This window comes from Gallus gallus, chromosome 7 (genome assembly GCF_016699485.2).
Source record: "Gallus gallus isolate bGalGal1 chromosome 7, bGalGal1.mat.broiler.GRCg7b, whole genome shotgun sequence".
Taxonomy (NCBI): Eukaryota; Metazoa; Chordata; class Aves; order Galliformes; family Phasianidae; genus Gallus; species Gallus gallus.
Window position 1 is genome coordinate 13,753,160 of NC_052538.1, and position 14,347 is coordinate 13,767,506.

General features: G+C 40.0%; 1 protein-coding gene across 2 annotated transcripts in view; it reads right to left on the bottom strand.

Annotated features, from left to right (window-relative positions):
* Positions 1–8,487, bottom strand: part of PPP1R1C (protein phosphatase 1 regulatory inhibitor subunit 1C) — a 40,861-nt gene extending 32,374 nt beyond the window's left edge. For both annotated transcript variants that reach the window (XM_040703714.2, XM_015289551.4), the window contains exons 1-2: positions 8,205–8,487; positions 5,853–5,913 (exon numbers count right to left, since the gene is read on the bottom strand). In XM_040703714.2, the coding sequence (XP_040559648.1) occupies positions 5,853–5,913; positions 8,205–8,462 (319 nt within the window). In that variant the 5' untranslated portion in view covers positions 8,463–8,487. The remainder of the gene's footprint in view (positions 1–5,852; positions 5,914–8,204) is intronic.
* Between the last annotated feature and the right edge of the window lie 5,860 nt (positions 8,488–14,347).

Below are 14,347 nucleotides of genomic sequence, written 5' to 3' on the forward strand. Positions count from 1 at the left end.
TGATTTCACGCTGCTCCTGACTATATGTTTTACACAACAAGTAAATTGTTCCCCAGAAATGTTTATACTTGTGAACCAATATGGTCACGACCTCAAAACAAACCAGCAAAAATGCAGCTGTGTACCTCTGTGATAACCTCCAGTTCAGACAGAGCAGCTCACACAGTTCCTCCCAGCCAAATCAAAATCTTCTCCTCAGCATGCAGCCTGTAACATACTGCAGGCAGCACGACAGCTTCTCTGGCTGACATAAAAATCCTTACCCTCTCATGAAAGCAGAGCATGCATCCTGCCCATGCCAGTACGGGACTGTTTGCCTTTGAAAGATGCTAAGCAAAGCTTCCCCCCCCGACCATAAAATTAAAAAAAAAAAAAAAAAAAAAGTTGTTTCATTGCTTCTGTTTGGAACCCATTAGTTGTTTTTTTTTTTTTTTTTTTTTTCTGTGTGACATTAGAAACAACTCAAGCACTGTTTCCTGTACTTATTTATTTATGTATTTACTTATTTTAAGTCCGTGAACTTTTATTTTCTTGGGTCATATCACAGAGTCCTTACTCATGCAGTCTATGTGTGAGGAACCAGTGCTGCAATTTGTCCCTGAGACTCCGTGATCCTGAACTGCAGAGTGAATTCAAACCAACACAAACAAAGGAGCATCCGGGTACAGTGTAAGTGGGCAAGAAAATGGGATGCAGTTTGTCACTGAACATCTGCAGTCTCACATCAGCCTGCAAACACAGCAGGCTTTTTCAAGCACTGACATTTTCTTTCCAGCTCAGGAATCCCTCTGTCACCTACAAGCTCTCATGCAGTGTTTGCTCTCTGTATTTCATCGTCTTACTATGTCAGCTAGCCCTTCACAGTACTGGCCTGAGGAACACAAAGGTATGAATGGCCCTGATCAGTAGAGGCTGATCTCTGGGCATCTCTATGCTAGTAGTAATATGCATAGAGCCATACTAGTCCTGTGGTCATTGCTGATTGCCATACCTCCATGAAGTCCTAGGCTGCAATAAAAACAGTATGCATAAATGGTATTCAAATTTAGCATATAGAAAGACTGAGTAGTTAGACCAAAAAAAGTTAATGACAGTTTTTTTTTTTTTTATTACCACAGTTGAAGCCTAAATTTGCAATTGAAAACAGCTGCTCTTTGGCTTGCTCACTTTCTATTTCCTGAACCAAAGTAAGCAGTGTGTCCTACCAGGATCTCATGCTTTTGAAAAACATATCAATTTTCATGAACTGGGAGACCAAGAATTCTCTGCAGATTCAAGTTTCAGTGAGACTTTTGCCTGAGAAAGGACTGCAGGGCTGCTTTTCCATTGCCGAGAAAATGCTTCTCCTACTCAGCAAGTGTCTTTTGTCTTGGGAGAAAATGTAACCATTAGATGTGAAAAAAACACATTTATTTACCTAGAAGCATAAGCTAACAAATGGTAGAGAACAAATTTAGCATTAAAAAAACCTATCTGTCTTGAGTGGTCATGGAATTGCAGCAGGTGTAAGGGCCAATTTTCATCCTACCACCCATCCGTCTGCATGGCGATGGCACTGATGCCACCTCTGAGGCATCTCACCAGAGCTCCAGAGGTACAGCCACAGAAGGCTGCTGAAACCCAAACACAGGCTGCAAGCCTTACCTTCAGATTGGAATTTCCAGCCTTCAGAGAACTCAGATGCAGTAAGTTACCTTTTCTTCCTTGAAATTCAATTCACACAATATGAAAAGGCAGTTCTGGAGAATTACCAAAATACGTAGCTCTGTTTTTCTTATTTCCAAACACCAAGTAATGTTTACATTATGGGGAAGGAAGCCAAAACATGCAACTGAGTAGAAAAGAGAGATGGAAATAGCAAACACATAGAAAATGCAGAAATGCAGAACTTTATCTTGATATTTACCTATATTCCAATCTTTCAAGAAGACTGAGCACTCTGACACAACTAGAGCAGATCCTGACAGCCAGAACCATTTGATTTTAACTTGCCTCTGTGACAAAGCCAGCCCATGCAGGAATGCTGGCACTGTTTTCCTATCAAAGTACTAATGGCATTAAACCTGACCCATGGTCTGACATGTTTTCCTTCTTCAGCTGCCACTGCTCTACAACATTACCAGTTCTCCCTTGAGCAGCTGCAGGATGACACTGCTTGTTTAAAGCGTGGTTAGACTTGTATTTCAGATAATAAGAATTGATTTTCATATATATTCTCCTACACTTGGTAGGGATACAGGAGGTTGTGAGTATACTATAGCAGTGCAGAAATGATTGCTTTCAAGGTAGGAAATTTTATTTTCTCTTGGCTCCAATGATATTCCAAGAGAAAGAGGAAGCAGGAGAGCTTGAGCAATTTTTGGATTAAGGTCTTCTGCAGGATAATAGGTAAATGTGCTTTTAAAACTAAGCACATGCCTGCGTCCCTTTTTTAAAGCACAGGGATAAACAACTGTGGTTATAGCAGGATATGACTGGGTTACCTCAGTAGCCCATACAGGCACCCTGCATAGAAAGAGATGCTGAACATTTCTCTAGTTCTGCCCACTGATATTTATCTTTGCTCCCATAAATAGTAAATGGGTCTTATAATTTCAAATAACATTAAAACCGACTAGATATTATGAAATCAAACATCAGATTCTCAGAAAATACAGCTCAGTGGATGGCAGCTGAATCACAATAGGGGTAACTTACTTCATAATTTCAGTCTAGATTCTTCTAGTGCTAGCTTTTCTGCTCAGATCATGGGATCATAGAATAATTAACACTGGAAAAGACCTCTGAGAAAAAGTTTCTTTTCATCGTTTTGTTGCTTCACAAGCCCACTTGGTTCGTGGCAATAATTATCAATGCTGTTGCTATTCAAACTTCTCTTTTGCTGACTTTGCAATTATCATATGTGATTTCAACCAGAGTGAGCAGGAGAAAATGCACCAATCAATACACCAATACTCTGGGCTGAATATTAGCCTCTGAAGTCACATTTACCACCTGTCTTTAAATCATTCAATGTGGTCTGGCCCCTACAGACTCCTTGGAAGCAAGAAAGCCAAGCAGACTCTTCTTACAGTTCTGGAGTAGCTGTCATCGGCTTAAAATGACTTGTCCTTAGTAGCCACTCCATCTTCACTTTATGGCAAAACGGCCCTTATCTATGTCTGTGAAGACAGATTCCTGTCAAATCTGTTGTAGATATTAGGGATGGATGAGAAGACTTACAAGAAAACAACTTTGAGATCTATGTATGGCACAACTCAAACTGCATTTATTATACTTCCAAATACGTTTTACTCTCTTCTGGTTTCCAGATGGCTCTGGATCCAGAACACCAGAATACCACAAAAATGCTGCTTTTTTCATGCTGCAATCAAGAGCAGATGCAAAAGAAGAATATAGAAAAGTCTGTTTCTGAGAAAATGTCTCTCTCTGTTTTATAAAATAAAAGAAGTTTAGATAATTTGAGTAAACCTTGCGAGTGCATCTAAACATTCAGAATTGCACCAGAACACACATTTGAAGCCCTTGGAAGTGTATCTTTCATTGTTCGCTTTAATGAGGGAAATGGAGTACTTCAGTGCGTAAAATACAGGAGACTGGATTTTAGTTTAGCCCAGCTCTAATTTAATTGTTGGCTTTGACAATATCACTTACATTTTCTGCTGCTCAGTTTCCTCGTTGATTCAGGGAATCATGCTTCTAATGAAAATTATGGCAGTGTCAAGCTAGCACTCTTACTATTGTTATTATTTTATTGACTGTAAACATATGCAGAGAGGAATTAACCATTTTTGTAGATGAATCATTATTATACTATTGAACTTGATTCAAAATCCAGTAGAAGGCTAGCAGTTGGGGTTTAATCAGCAAGGTGGCAAGAGCCTCTAGGACTTCCTGACTCCTCTGAAAGATGAAGATATACAATAATTTTAGAAGTGGCCCCACATCTTTCAAGATCATGCCTCTGATGTGTTTATTTACTGTTCATACTTTCATTGTAAAGCTATTGTCTGTCTCTCCAAATTAGCAGTGCAGATCTTGTATTCCGTGGGTTTACATAGCTGTGTGTGCACCTTCCTTTCAAAACTCTTGCCCATATCAAGCATACCATGTGGAAACATGCACACACATGTTCATGCATAGACCACATGGTGTGGTATAGGAAAACAAAGGTACTTATAAAGCTTCTATATTTTTCTGACTGTGTAGAAATTTTTAAAGAGCAACAAGACAAGATTTAACCATATAATACTTTCATCGATATTAGTGCTCAGCGCCTAGTAAGAGGGATAATATATAAATGAATAAATATATGCAAGTGAAGAGGGTGAATATTAGCTCTCATATTTTCATGGAAGTTGACTGATACTTGCAGCAATCCTAACTGATAATAAAAATGATTTATTTAAAGGTTTATTATGAACATTGCAGGAAAGGAGATAACAGATATGCACCACTTTGTTTACACTAACATTTCCTGCAAATTAAAAAGAGTTCTTATTTTCTGTTTGGTTTTGATTTGGTACTGTACCAAGTATCTGTTTATAAAAGGAAATAAGACGGTACAAAGTGTACAAAGTTGCAAAAGAGATTAACAGTCAAGGTGAGTTTGCTTTAAATTAAGTCCTAGCAACACAAGTATCATAGATCCCATTAACGTAAGGAAAGTTGATCTGAGACAGATCTTTCATAATTGAGAGCTGAACTGCCTGAAATGTGGGCACTGAACCTTGCTACTCGCTGAACTAGGATCAGCATTAGCCCTTTAAAAAATGTACAGGTCACTTGCAGTGTCAAAAAAATACACTGTTAGCCACATGACACATATGAACATCCCCAACCTGTGCTATGCTGCAATGATCACAACCAGAAGAGCAGCGCTTTCTAAATGCTTCCTTCTGCACAGTTCTCAGGAATTCAGCTACCGGTATTATCAATCAGAACAGGATACCATCAGCATGATGCAGCAAGTGGAGATCCCAGTAGAGCTAAGATGGTTTAATTTCACTGAGATGCCAGTGCATCCAGTAATGATCTATGAGATATATCAGTGAGAAAAAGCCAAAGCTTTTTTTTTTTCCTTTTTTTTTTTTTTTTTTTTTTAATTCAGGAGGTGAAGAGATAAGGCAGGAAAATTATGTTTCAGAGAGCTACATAAAAGAAAAGCTGGATATGAAGTAAGTAATGTGTTTTAAATGGATGACGTCTTGAGGATTTTTTCTTGAAATTCATTTTTGCAGATCTTTGTCACTTACAATCCTTACTAACCAGCTTATCACTGACTAATTTTGTTAAAGTCACGTTTACTTGATAATATATATTGCAACCTCATATTGTCCCACTCCACAGAGAAACTTCTGGGAAGAGTCTCAGATGAAGGTATTTATTTTTCATATTTGAAAAGAAATAGTGAGAACAGACATCACATGCTTCATCAGAAAACTGGAGAACAACCTGTTCTACAAAGCAATTTTCTTTGTTGAATTAGCCTTGAAGCCATCCTAACATCTCTAGAGACTGAAAAATCAACACTACAACTGCATGGATCTCCACAGCATCCACCAAGGAAAAGAAAAGTGCTGTGGAAGTGCTGCATCAGAGTCCTTGTTTACCCTTCTTATACATACTGCAGAAAATTACTAAGTATAAAATCCTGAAAATACTGACATCATATAGAAGTCAACATTCACAGAGGTTCATGGGTTTTACCCCAGATAGTTCTGGGTTCCATTATTTGATATTTAGCACAAAGAAAATAATGATGGATTTTTAAAATCACATAGTTAATACAACTAATTTGCATAGAACTGAGTATACAAATTCAATAGTTTAGATGGTATGCTGGCACTTACCTGGGGGCACGTGCTCATTCATGATGACAAGCGATGCTGGTGTAGGCCTTCTTTTTCTGATCTGTAACATGCAGAAACCAAGAAGAGCCATCAGGGACCACCGACCACTCCACACTCAAAGCAAAGCAAACAATCCACCTCATGTCCTTCTGAGAGTAAATCAGGTCAAGTTAAAAACAGTAGTAACAACAACAACAAACATTCAAAAAACCTCACTCTTTCTCACTGCTCTTCTGGACTGACAGTGACTGGGGTCACGCTGCTACTTGTGCATGGAAAGCCAAAGCATAGCGGAGAGCCCTCCAAAATACCTCTGTGATTTGCAGTCACCTTGAATAAGTTTTTGGATGTGTATTACTGATGTGTTTCAGCTGTATCTCAAAATATTGACATTTAACTTCGCTGCACGAAAATAACTGCAATAGCTGGTGAGATTATATATTCAAATACCTACTTGTGGTGTAACTTTTGTAAGTAATTATGAAAATGAGTATTTTATAAGCATAAACAACAGTTGGTATTGCACATAAGTCTTCTGATGATTCCATATTTCTGAACTGTGGCCAGAGGTGGTGTTATCGTTCTTCAACTGAAGAAAAAATTCAAGACTTTCAAAATAATGTTTCCAAAGAGCACTGTACCATAGGTATTTGCCTATCAATATGTGATCCTGAATAGGGATTGTATGCAATTCTTCTTATTCAAAGTTTATTTGGTTTATCTTTTTCATTCCATTAACACTGGCTGAACTACATGATATTGGGCTACCCTCCTGTAACTGACATACTTGCACTGAAAGTTGCTACACTAAAACCTTCAGGCTATATCGATATTCTATTGAATTTAAGAGAGTGAGCAGAAGTATTTAAGCTAGAAACCATCCTCACACAAATGCTCAATGTCAGTGTGTTTGTTCTTTTTCAGTTGCTGAGCCAACGTCTGTAGTGAGCTGGGTTCAAATTTTGCTTTCAAAGGGGTAAATGGAAAATTACATCATCGGGTTTAATAGGGTTATTCCAGATTAGAGCAAATGTAGCTGGCAGCAGCATTTGCTAGTTTAATTTCCTCACACGCCCATGGCTCTTGGAATTAATCTCTCAACATTAAAAAAAAAAAAAAAAAAAAAGCTTGTCCTTAAATACTAGGCAAAATTTGGGGCGTAGCATTTCAAAAGCCATGGGAATGCAGCAAAATCCAAATCCTAAGATTCTCACGGGGTTCAGAAAAATGTCAGAGCACAGTCTGTTTGAATTCATTGCAGGGCTTTACCATAAGCACAGACACTATAGTTCAGAAATACCTATGGACAAAATGAAGACCTGCAGTAGTTCTTTCCTGCACCCTTCTGGTACTTCTTTATTCAGTGGTCACTCATCCATCATTTTCCAGCAAAGACAGCTGCCTCTTAAGAAACATGACATCCAAGTATTCAAGAAACAAGATACCTGTTCTAAAGGTGCAAATAATTTTACAGCTACTAACACAGAACTCTCAAGGTTATAATATTCCCCTGGTATCAACTAAAAGGAAACTTACCAAAATAGAAGTCAGTGTCAGGAAGGACTTGTACTGAGAGAAATATAGTGGGTGACCTAATTATGACTTATCCAGTATTTCTTCTAAGCCTGTGTGTGCCCTTCTTTATGTACATCTGTGCATAGCTGTTCAGAATACCAGGCATCTTTTCCTACACAGACTGCTGCATTACTATATATATTTTACATCTATCTGTATATGTGATTCAAAACGTAAATAGTACACATATTAATTTCATGCATTCATAATTCTACATCCAGGCACATTCCTACACATACACATACGTATTTCTAATATTTAAAGCACATTAACAATGACATGAAGAAGACTCTGCAATAATCACGTGAAGGAGATAACTGAAGGGATGGCTGTATACAAAATATAACGCTCATTTTCTCATGGTAAAATGAATGGTAAATAAGTTGTCTTCTAACTGGACTGCGCAATATATCTATTAGGTACCTATTACCAACTTCAGGTTTTGATTTACGTAAAAACAATGTTCTTCAGTTGATTGAGAATACATATTCAAGTGAGTGTATGCATTAGAGCACAAGTCCAGTTACAGAAAAGGTACAGCAAATGTACACTGGGTAAACCTCCCCGAGGCAAAGAAAGCTTATTCTGCCCATAGCATGTATCCACCTCTCTTTGCATGTATCCAGACATCACAATGACCTCCAGAGCTTTTAGTCTGTAGTCAAACTAACGTAAGTTAGGAAAGATTTTAGATCATATTACCTGTTAACACCCTATATCTTGCCTCCATCCACCCCCTTCCCTCAAAAATAAGCAAAAGAAACTCATTGTCCTTACCTGCTCGGCTGCTTCGGGATCTATTTGGCTCTGAAACAGTGGCACGGCAAACTGGATCTTTTTGGGGCTGTTGGGCTCCATGGCAGTGCTGAGGTGAGGTGGGTGAGAGCAGAGCCTGGAGTGCCTGAGAGCAGAGCCTGGTTCTGCGGCTCCCTCGGCACCCTCCCGAGAGCCACTCCGCGTGCTCCTCAGTAACAGCTGTAATTCCCGACTTAGCAAGTGGATCTGTGTGAGCTGAGCTGCGCCCTTATTCCACATCCACAGAGATGCCGCTGGCTTGGCTATTTTTTTCCCTCTTCTTCGGTCCTTCAGATCCTCTCAGCACAAAGCTGAAAGGAACAATAAGCTAATTGTGTACCAGTTCACTTCTGCATATGCCAAGCATTCACTCAGAAGCTAATTGAAAATGCAATACTAGCATTGCATGGCCTGGAGCCCTGGGATTTGAAAGAGAGGATCTCTCCACCGTACATTACTAACTGGCTGCTCAGAAGTGCAATGCAAGCTCCCTCTGAGTATTGCTGATGGGCTCTTAATTATTGATGAGCACAAATCAGGAAGTTCTCAGTTTTTGGGGGGTGGAGGTAGCAGGAGGGGTGGATGCAGTAATTCCATCTCTGTTACACTGTGCCAGAACTGCTCTCCTCTCCTCATATATCACACAATAGCCTTTGCTCTTCCAAATCCTCTTCTAAACCTTTTCCAGGAAGACTTTTGATGATGACGCTACATAAATACCCACACTCTCACAAAGCATATCTGGTGTACGAAGTGCAGCTTGCACCTTAGTCTAGCTCAGATGTAGGCTGTGATCTCTTCTGGTAGGGTCCATCTCACGTAACTTTAGATACTGAGAAGTTCCACTTTTAAGCCAGCAATCTGGGCTCCCTCCTGCTTGACATATCGGAATACATTTTACTCTGTTCTAGTTAAGAGGAACACAGAATCTACTGAAGATTATATTTTCCCTCTGTCAACCCTATGAAAAGTAAAGTTGACTCAGGCTAAAATTCAGAGGTATAAATCCCACTTTGGAGTAAAATATGTGCTTTCTATTAAGACCATGAAAATAACGTGATCAATCATATTAATAATACTCTGCTGAACATACCTGATTTTCACTTTTTATTTCATCTTAATTAAAAGTCTCTCTTACAGTCTCTTAAAAGTGAGCTCTTAGAGCTCACAACCACTACAAGACAGTTCAGACAGCCCAGCTCCTGCAGCAAAGTTGTGCTTGATGCCAAAACAGAAAACAGAAAATGCTGTAGGCAGGTCAAAGGACTATGTTGCAAGCGTAGCTCTAAGACCACAGCCAAAGAGCTTTGGGCCAATCTCCTGATATCCGTTACCAGCAGTTGGAAAAAAACAGAAAATATGGTGCAGAAGGAAAATCCGACTGGTATGGCACATCACAGGATATGCCTCATCTGGGACATGGCTGCCTGCAGAGAGCAAGTGAATTTTTGTCAGGTTTTTGGGAGACCTGTGAACTCTCAGTAGATCTCCAAACAGCCACAATGAAGAGCAAACAGGTGGGACACACAGAGAAGAATAACTACCTGCCCCTGCCCCTAACAGGCTGCAGTAAGCAAACAGAGAAGCAGCAGAATTCAGAGCTGAGGCTGAACATCGCTAAAACTCAAAGGAATCTGAAAATGCACTTCTGGTTCTGGCCACTGAAAGCGTTAAGGATTTCCACAGTTCATCACAGGTTTATTCTAGAACCACTGAGTATTTCCCCATGAGTGCCAGTGTGGGAGGCAGGGGAAGGAGCTGGGATCCTGTGTATGAACAATGTGCAATCTTTGTGCAACAGAATAAACCAGAAAATCGAGGCTTTGTTTTAAGCAAATGAAAACCATTAAGACATTGTTGGAATAGCAAGATATTTTTGAACAGAGACAAATACACAAGTAAGCTAGTCTATGAAGAACTAAGTCTAACCCAAGAGGTTAGAATGCACTAAAAAGTGACAGCCTGACTCACTTAATAATCAAATAGAACACACAGCGAAATTCCCCTTCTCATCCAAATCAGAACTCCTTTGTACCAAAGTGTCTTCCCATTGATGGCCGGTAGCTGGAAAATTGCCAGTGACTTAACCAACAACCTGCCTGATGCTCTGTGGTGGTTGGCACAAGTCATTTCTGAGATCTAGGAGTTTACAGCAGATGTTTGGGCAGAACACAATCATGGAGCTCTTACCAAAAATAATAGCCTTTACATGCTGCTGTATTGCTTCTCTCAAAATATATCCTTGGATGTATTTTATTATAGTTGAAATCCTAAAGAATTGTCCTTTTTGCGAGACCAAATAAAAGAGAATGTAAGGAATTTCCACTGATGCTGTCTTCCCAAATTTTGTCTCCAGGTTACAAGCATTTCACTTGCCCACATACCCCTACTCAGAGTGATCTGCCTGAATGAATACAGCTGTACAGCTGGGACTGAAGTGGAGAAGACAGTCTTTCTTTACTTAGCTATGCAGCAAGTAACATTCACGAGTTATTCGATGGATAGAACACATTCATCTGATAGGATGGAAAGTATTTGGTGGTTAGAGATTAGACTGAACAGCTCAGGGAGTGCGCCACATTGCTGGCGTTTTTCCCATTAGATTTATTGTGAGAGTTTATGTGCATTAACGGAATTGTAGAACCACAGAACAGTCTTGGTTGAAGGGAATTTCTGCATATACCTGTTCCCACCTGCTGCTTGAGGAAGGACTTGAGATCAGGTTATCCTGGGCTCTCTCGGCTAATTTTGCAGTAATTATAATGTTAAGGCAAAATGTTCGGTTCTGTTTACCAGAACAAAAAAAGAGAGATGCACAAAACAGTAACACTCAGTGTTTCATAAGATTGTTCTTAAGCCTTCACTGTTCCTACAAAGACCAATCACAATTTGTTCCACAGACTGCCACAGATAGACAGTAAGAGTCAGAATGCAACTGCAGCAGTTCTGTTAGTACAGCTAAGAGCTGATGGTGAAGGAAGAGAGAAACAGGCAACTTTCACCAAGGAAAAGAGTTGGGGAAGGTTTTCAGGATGGTCTAATTGTCCAAGTCCCTCATAAGCAGACATGCCGCTAATTTCAATGACAGCTTCAAACACAGGTGATTCTTTGCCTTAAATACACCCACTGCAGATGTCTCTGAAACTCAGTGTATTAAATAATGTTACAATGACAGTGCAATTGCACTATTACATGACAAAGACAATTTCTTATGTTAATGATAAATTCAGGTGCAAAAAAAAAAAAAAAGCATTCAGACTGTGAAAAGAATAAAGTTATAATATTAAATGACTGAAAGGCTGACAAAGGTGTATTTCAGCTCTCGACTGCAGGACACTCCTGTGTAAAGGAATCACATCCCAAAGCTGTTGCTAGCTCTACTGTGTGAGAAACAAGCTCAATAGCTGTACAAAGAAACAAACCAACAAATGCACTTCTTGGCAGGCTGAAGGGAGAGCCAGACAGCAAGGGCAGGACAGGGAAGAGGGATGGGGCCCTAAAAGAGTGCCAGGCCTAGTAGGGAGAGACCTGTGGTGCAGCATGGAGATGCCAGCCTCAGCCACTCTCCTCTCTGCGCTGTTTGGGAGCTGGCTGCCCAGACATCCTCACTACAACAATAAAAGTATTTTTAAAATAGTAGAAGAGGCATATTTCAGAGAGCAGTCAGATATAGCATTGCAGGATTACTGCATCAGCTCACTCTTACACCTAATTTGCAGCATGGTCTCCAGGCAAAGTGTGCTTGCATTTTCTATAGACTGCATCACAGTCTGGGGAAGAGCTGAAATGCATTTAAGTGCTGCCAAATCCTTTTAGCTCATCTTCCGTTTTTAGTGCACTCTCCACAATGTTTTGAATTCCTTCATGATTCAGCTAAAACTATCATGGAAAAAAAAAATAATAACTGCCTATAATCTTTCCTTTCTGTGTCATTCACTAGGTCCTGTTATGAACCACTGCATTTTAATATACCCTGCTGTCATGATGAGCTATCAAATCTCTCACAGCTCCTGTCTATTTTCCCTACTGCATAAAGACAGACTTCTAATTGCTTCACAGCCAAGGGCTCAGGCTGCTGCTAAGGGAACTTGGTGGGCTCTGTCCCACACTCTGTACAATTTTGGCTGTGTCAGCAATCTGCCTCAGCTTCTCTGCTGTGATCAAGGACTACCACAGCACTGGCCTGGAGTGGAGTGAGATCTGGAGCTGCCTCTGATGTCAACCCGCTAAACTCAGATGCAAATCTTCCAATAATAAGCACTGGCATATCCTAAAGGGCTCTGGAAGTTCCCTTTTAAACAGTTAAATACAGGTGTTGCTGTCAGAGTTGCTCCAACTCAACAACTGGAAACAGCTTGACATTCATTTGCAGAAAATGCAAATGTATGAGATCACATCTGCCTTGTTAAACAGCAAGTGCTGCTACAGGAAGGTCAGGATGAAGAACCAAAAGAGCTATTGGCCTACTAAGAGCCTGACTCAGATTTCCATCACCAGTACTCCATCCATCAAACACCAGGCTTTGGTCAACACTAACAGCATACATGGGTTCATAAATTACAGGAAATAAAAAATACAGCTAATTTTGTTTATAATTTCTCTCTACTTGAGATAATCACTCCTTAACAGTGTGACTGTAATCATCATCAGTTTAAAGCTACCTTGACCTGAGAAGGTAAGAACTGATGCTATCTATTCAAGCCTTTCACTGGAGCTCACTACTCTCCCAACAATCAAGTAATGTACAAACATTTACTAGTAGGTACTGCTGTCCATAGAATCAGCACATCCCAAGCACAGGAAACAGGCTGCATTAATGGTGTGGACATAACCTGTTTAGAAAGTCTGAAGATCTATATCTAATACAAACTGTAGTTCAATAGTACAGACTAACATTCTGGTAATGGGTTTACAGAGGAATTTCAGGAGGAAGTCACATCGGAGTTCACTTCCTTATCAAGGAGAAAGTAAATCTAACACATTTTTCAATAAACAGAACTACTATGAACAGCTTGAATAGATGTTATAATGAAATTACATTAGCTGCTTTCCATATTAAGTCTTTGATGCAGAAGTTGACTGTAACATTGAACTGAACAACTGACATAAAACTGAGTTTCTACCATAATATTTTTAAACAAAAGTTAAAATATAGAGGGACAGGGAAGCTGAACAGGAAATGAGCTCTTTCAGCTTCAGGGTCTGGGTTAGAAAACTCAGTGTACAAACACAGGCTGCTGTAATGACAATGGAAAGTCATCAGCTGAGCTGTAAAAGCTCAGTATGACAAATTCACAACATATTTTTAAATTCTGATTTTTGAGTTTGATATACTTAATATTTTGGTTCTTTCTTGCCTCCTCCTCCACCTCAGAGGACATGTTAGATGTAGAGAAGTCACAGTGTCCCTTGGAGGTGATGTCTGCAGCACCCACATGGCAGCAGCTCTATCACCCAGAGACGTCCAGCTGGGACAACTCCAGGGAGCTGGGGAACCATCATTTGTTATTATTTACATGAGCATCAGGAGCAGGAGGAACAGAGCAGCACCATGAGCAGGGACAAGCTAGGAATCAAAGGTGACCCCATTGCAAATGATGCCTTCTCCAATTGGGTGCAGCCCTACAGGGCCTGAAACAGCAACAGAGCCAGAAGGCACCCAGTGGAATTATTAAGGGCTTGGCTCAGATAACAATCATTTCTCCGTACAAAGTGAGCTTAAACCGTGGAGCTCATCACCACAGGATGCTGTAGACACCAAAACTATACATGCACTAGAAAAAGCAATTAGAAGTAAAGAAATCCATCAGGGATACCACCGCTGGCCAGGAAATCCAGAGCCACCGGCTGCTAATAGCAGGAAGGGCGGAAACGCTCCTCACACCTCCTCAGGCCCAGTTCTTCCCAAACATTTGATGTTGGCCACTGGGAGTGAAGACGCTGAACAAGACAGTCTTCAAGTTTCATTTACTACAGTTGCTCTTATACTGTAGACTGTGACTGAACTCCAAACTTCTCATGAGTCCGCCCTGCTAAGATTTTTTTCCATTGCTTATGTCAGTGTGAAAACATGCCTACATATAAGTTTTCCTGCAACACCTCCAATAATAACAATACTTAATTAA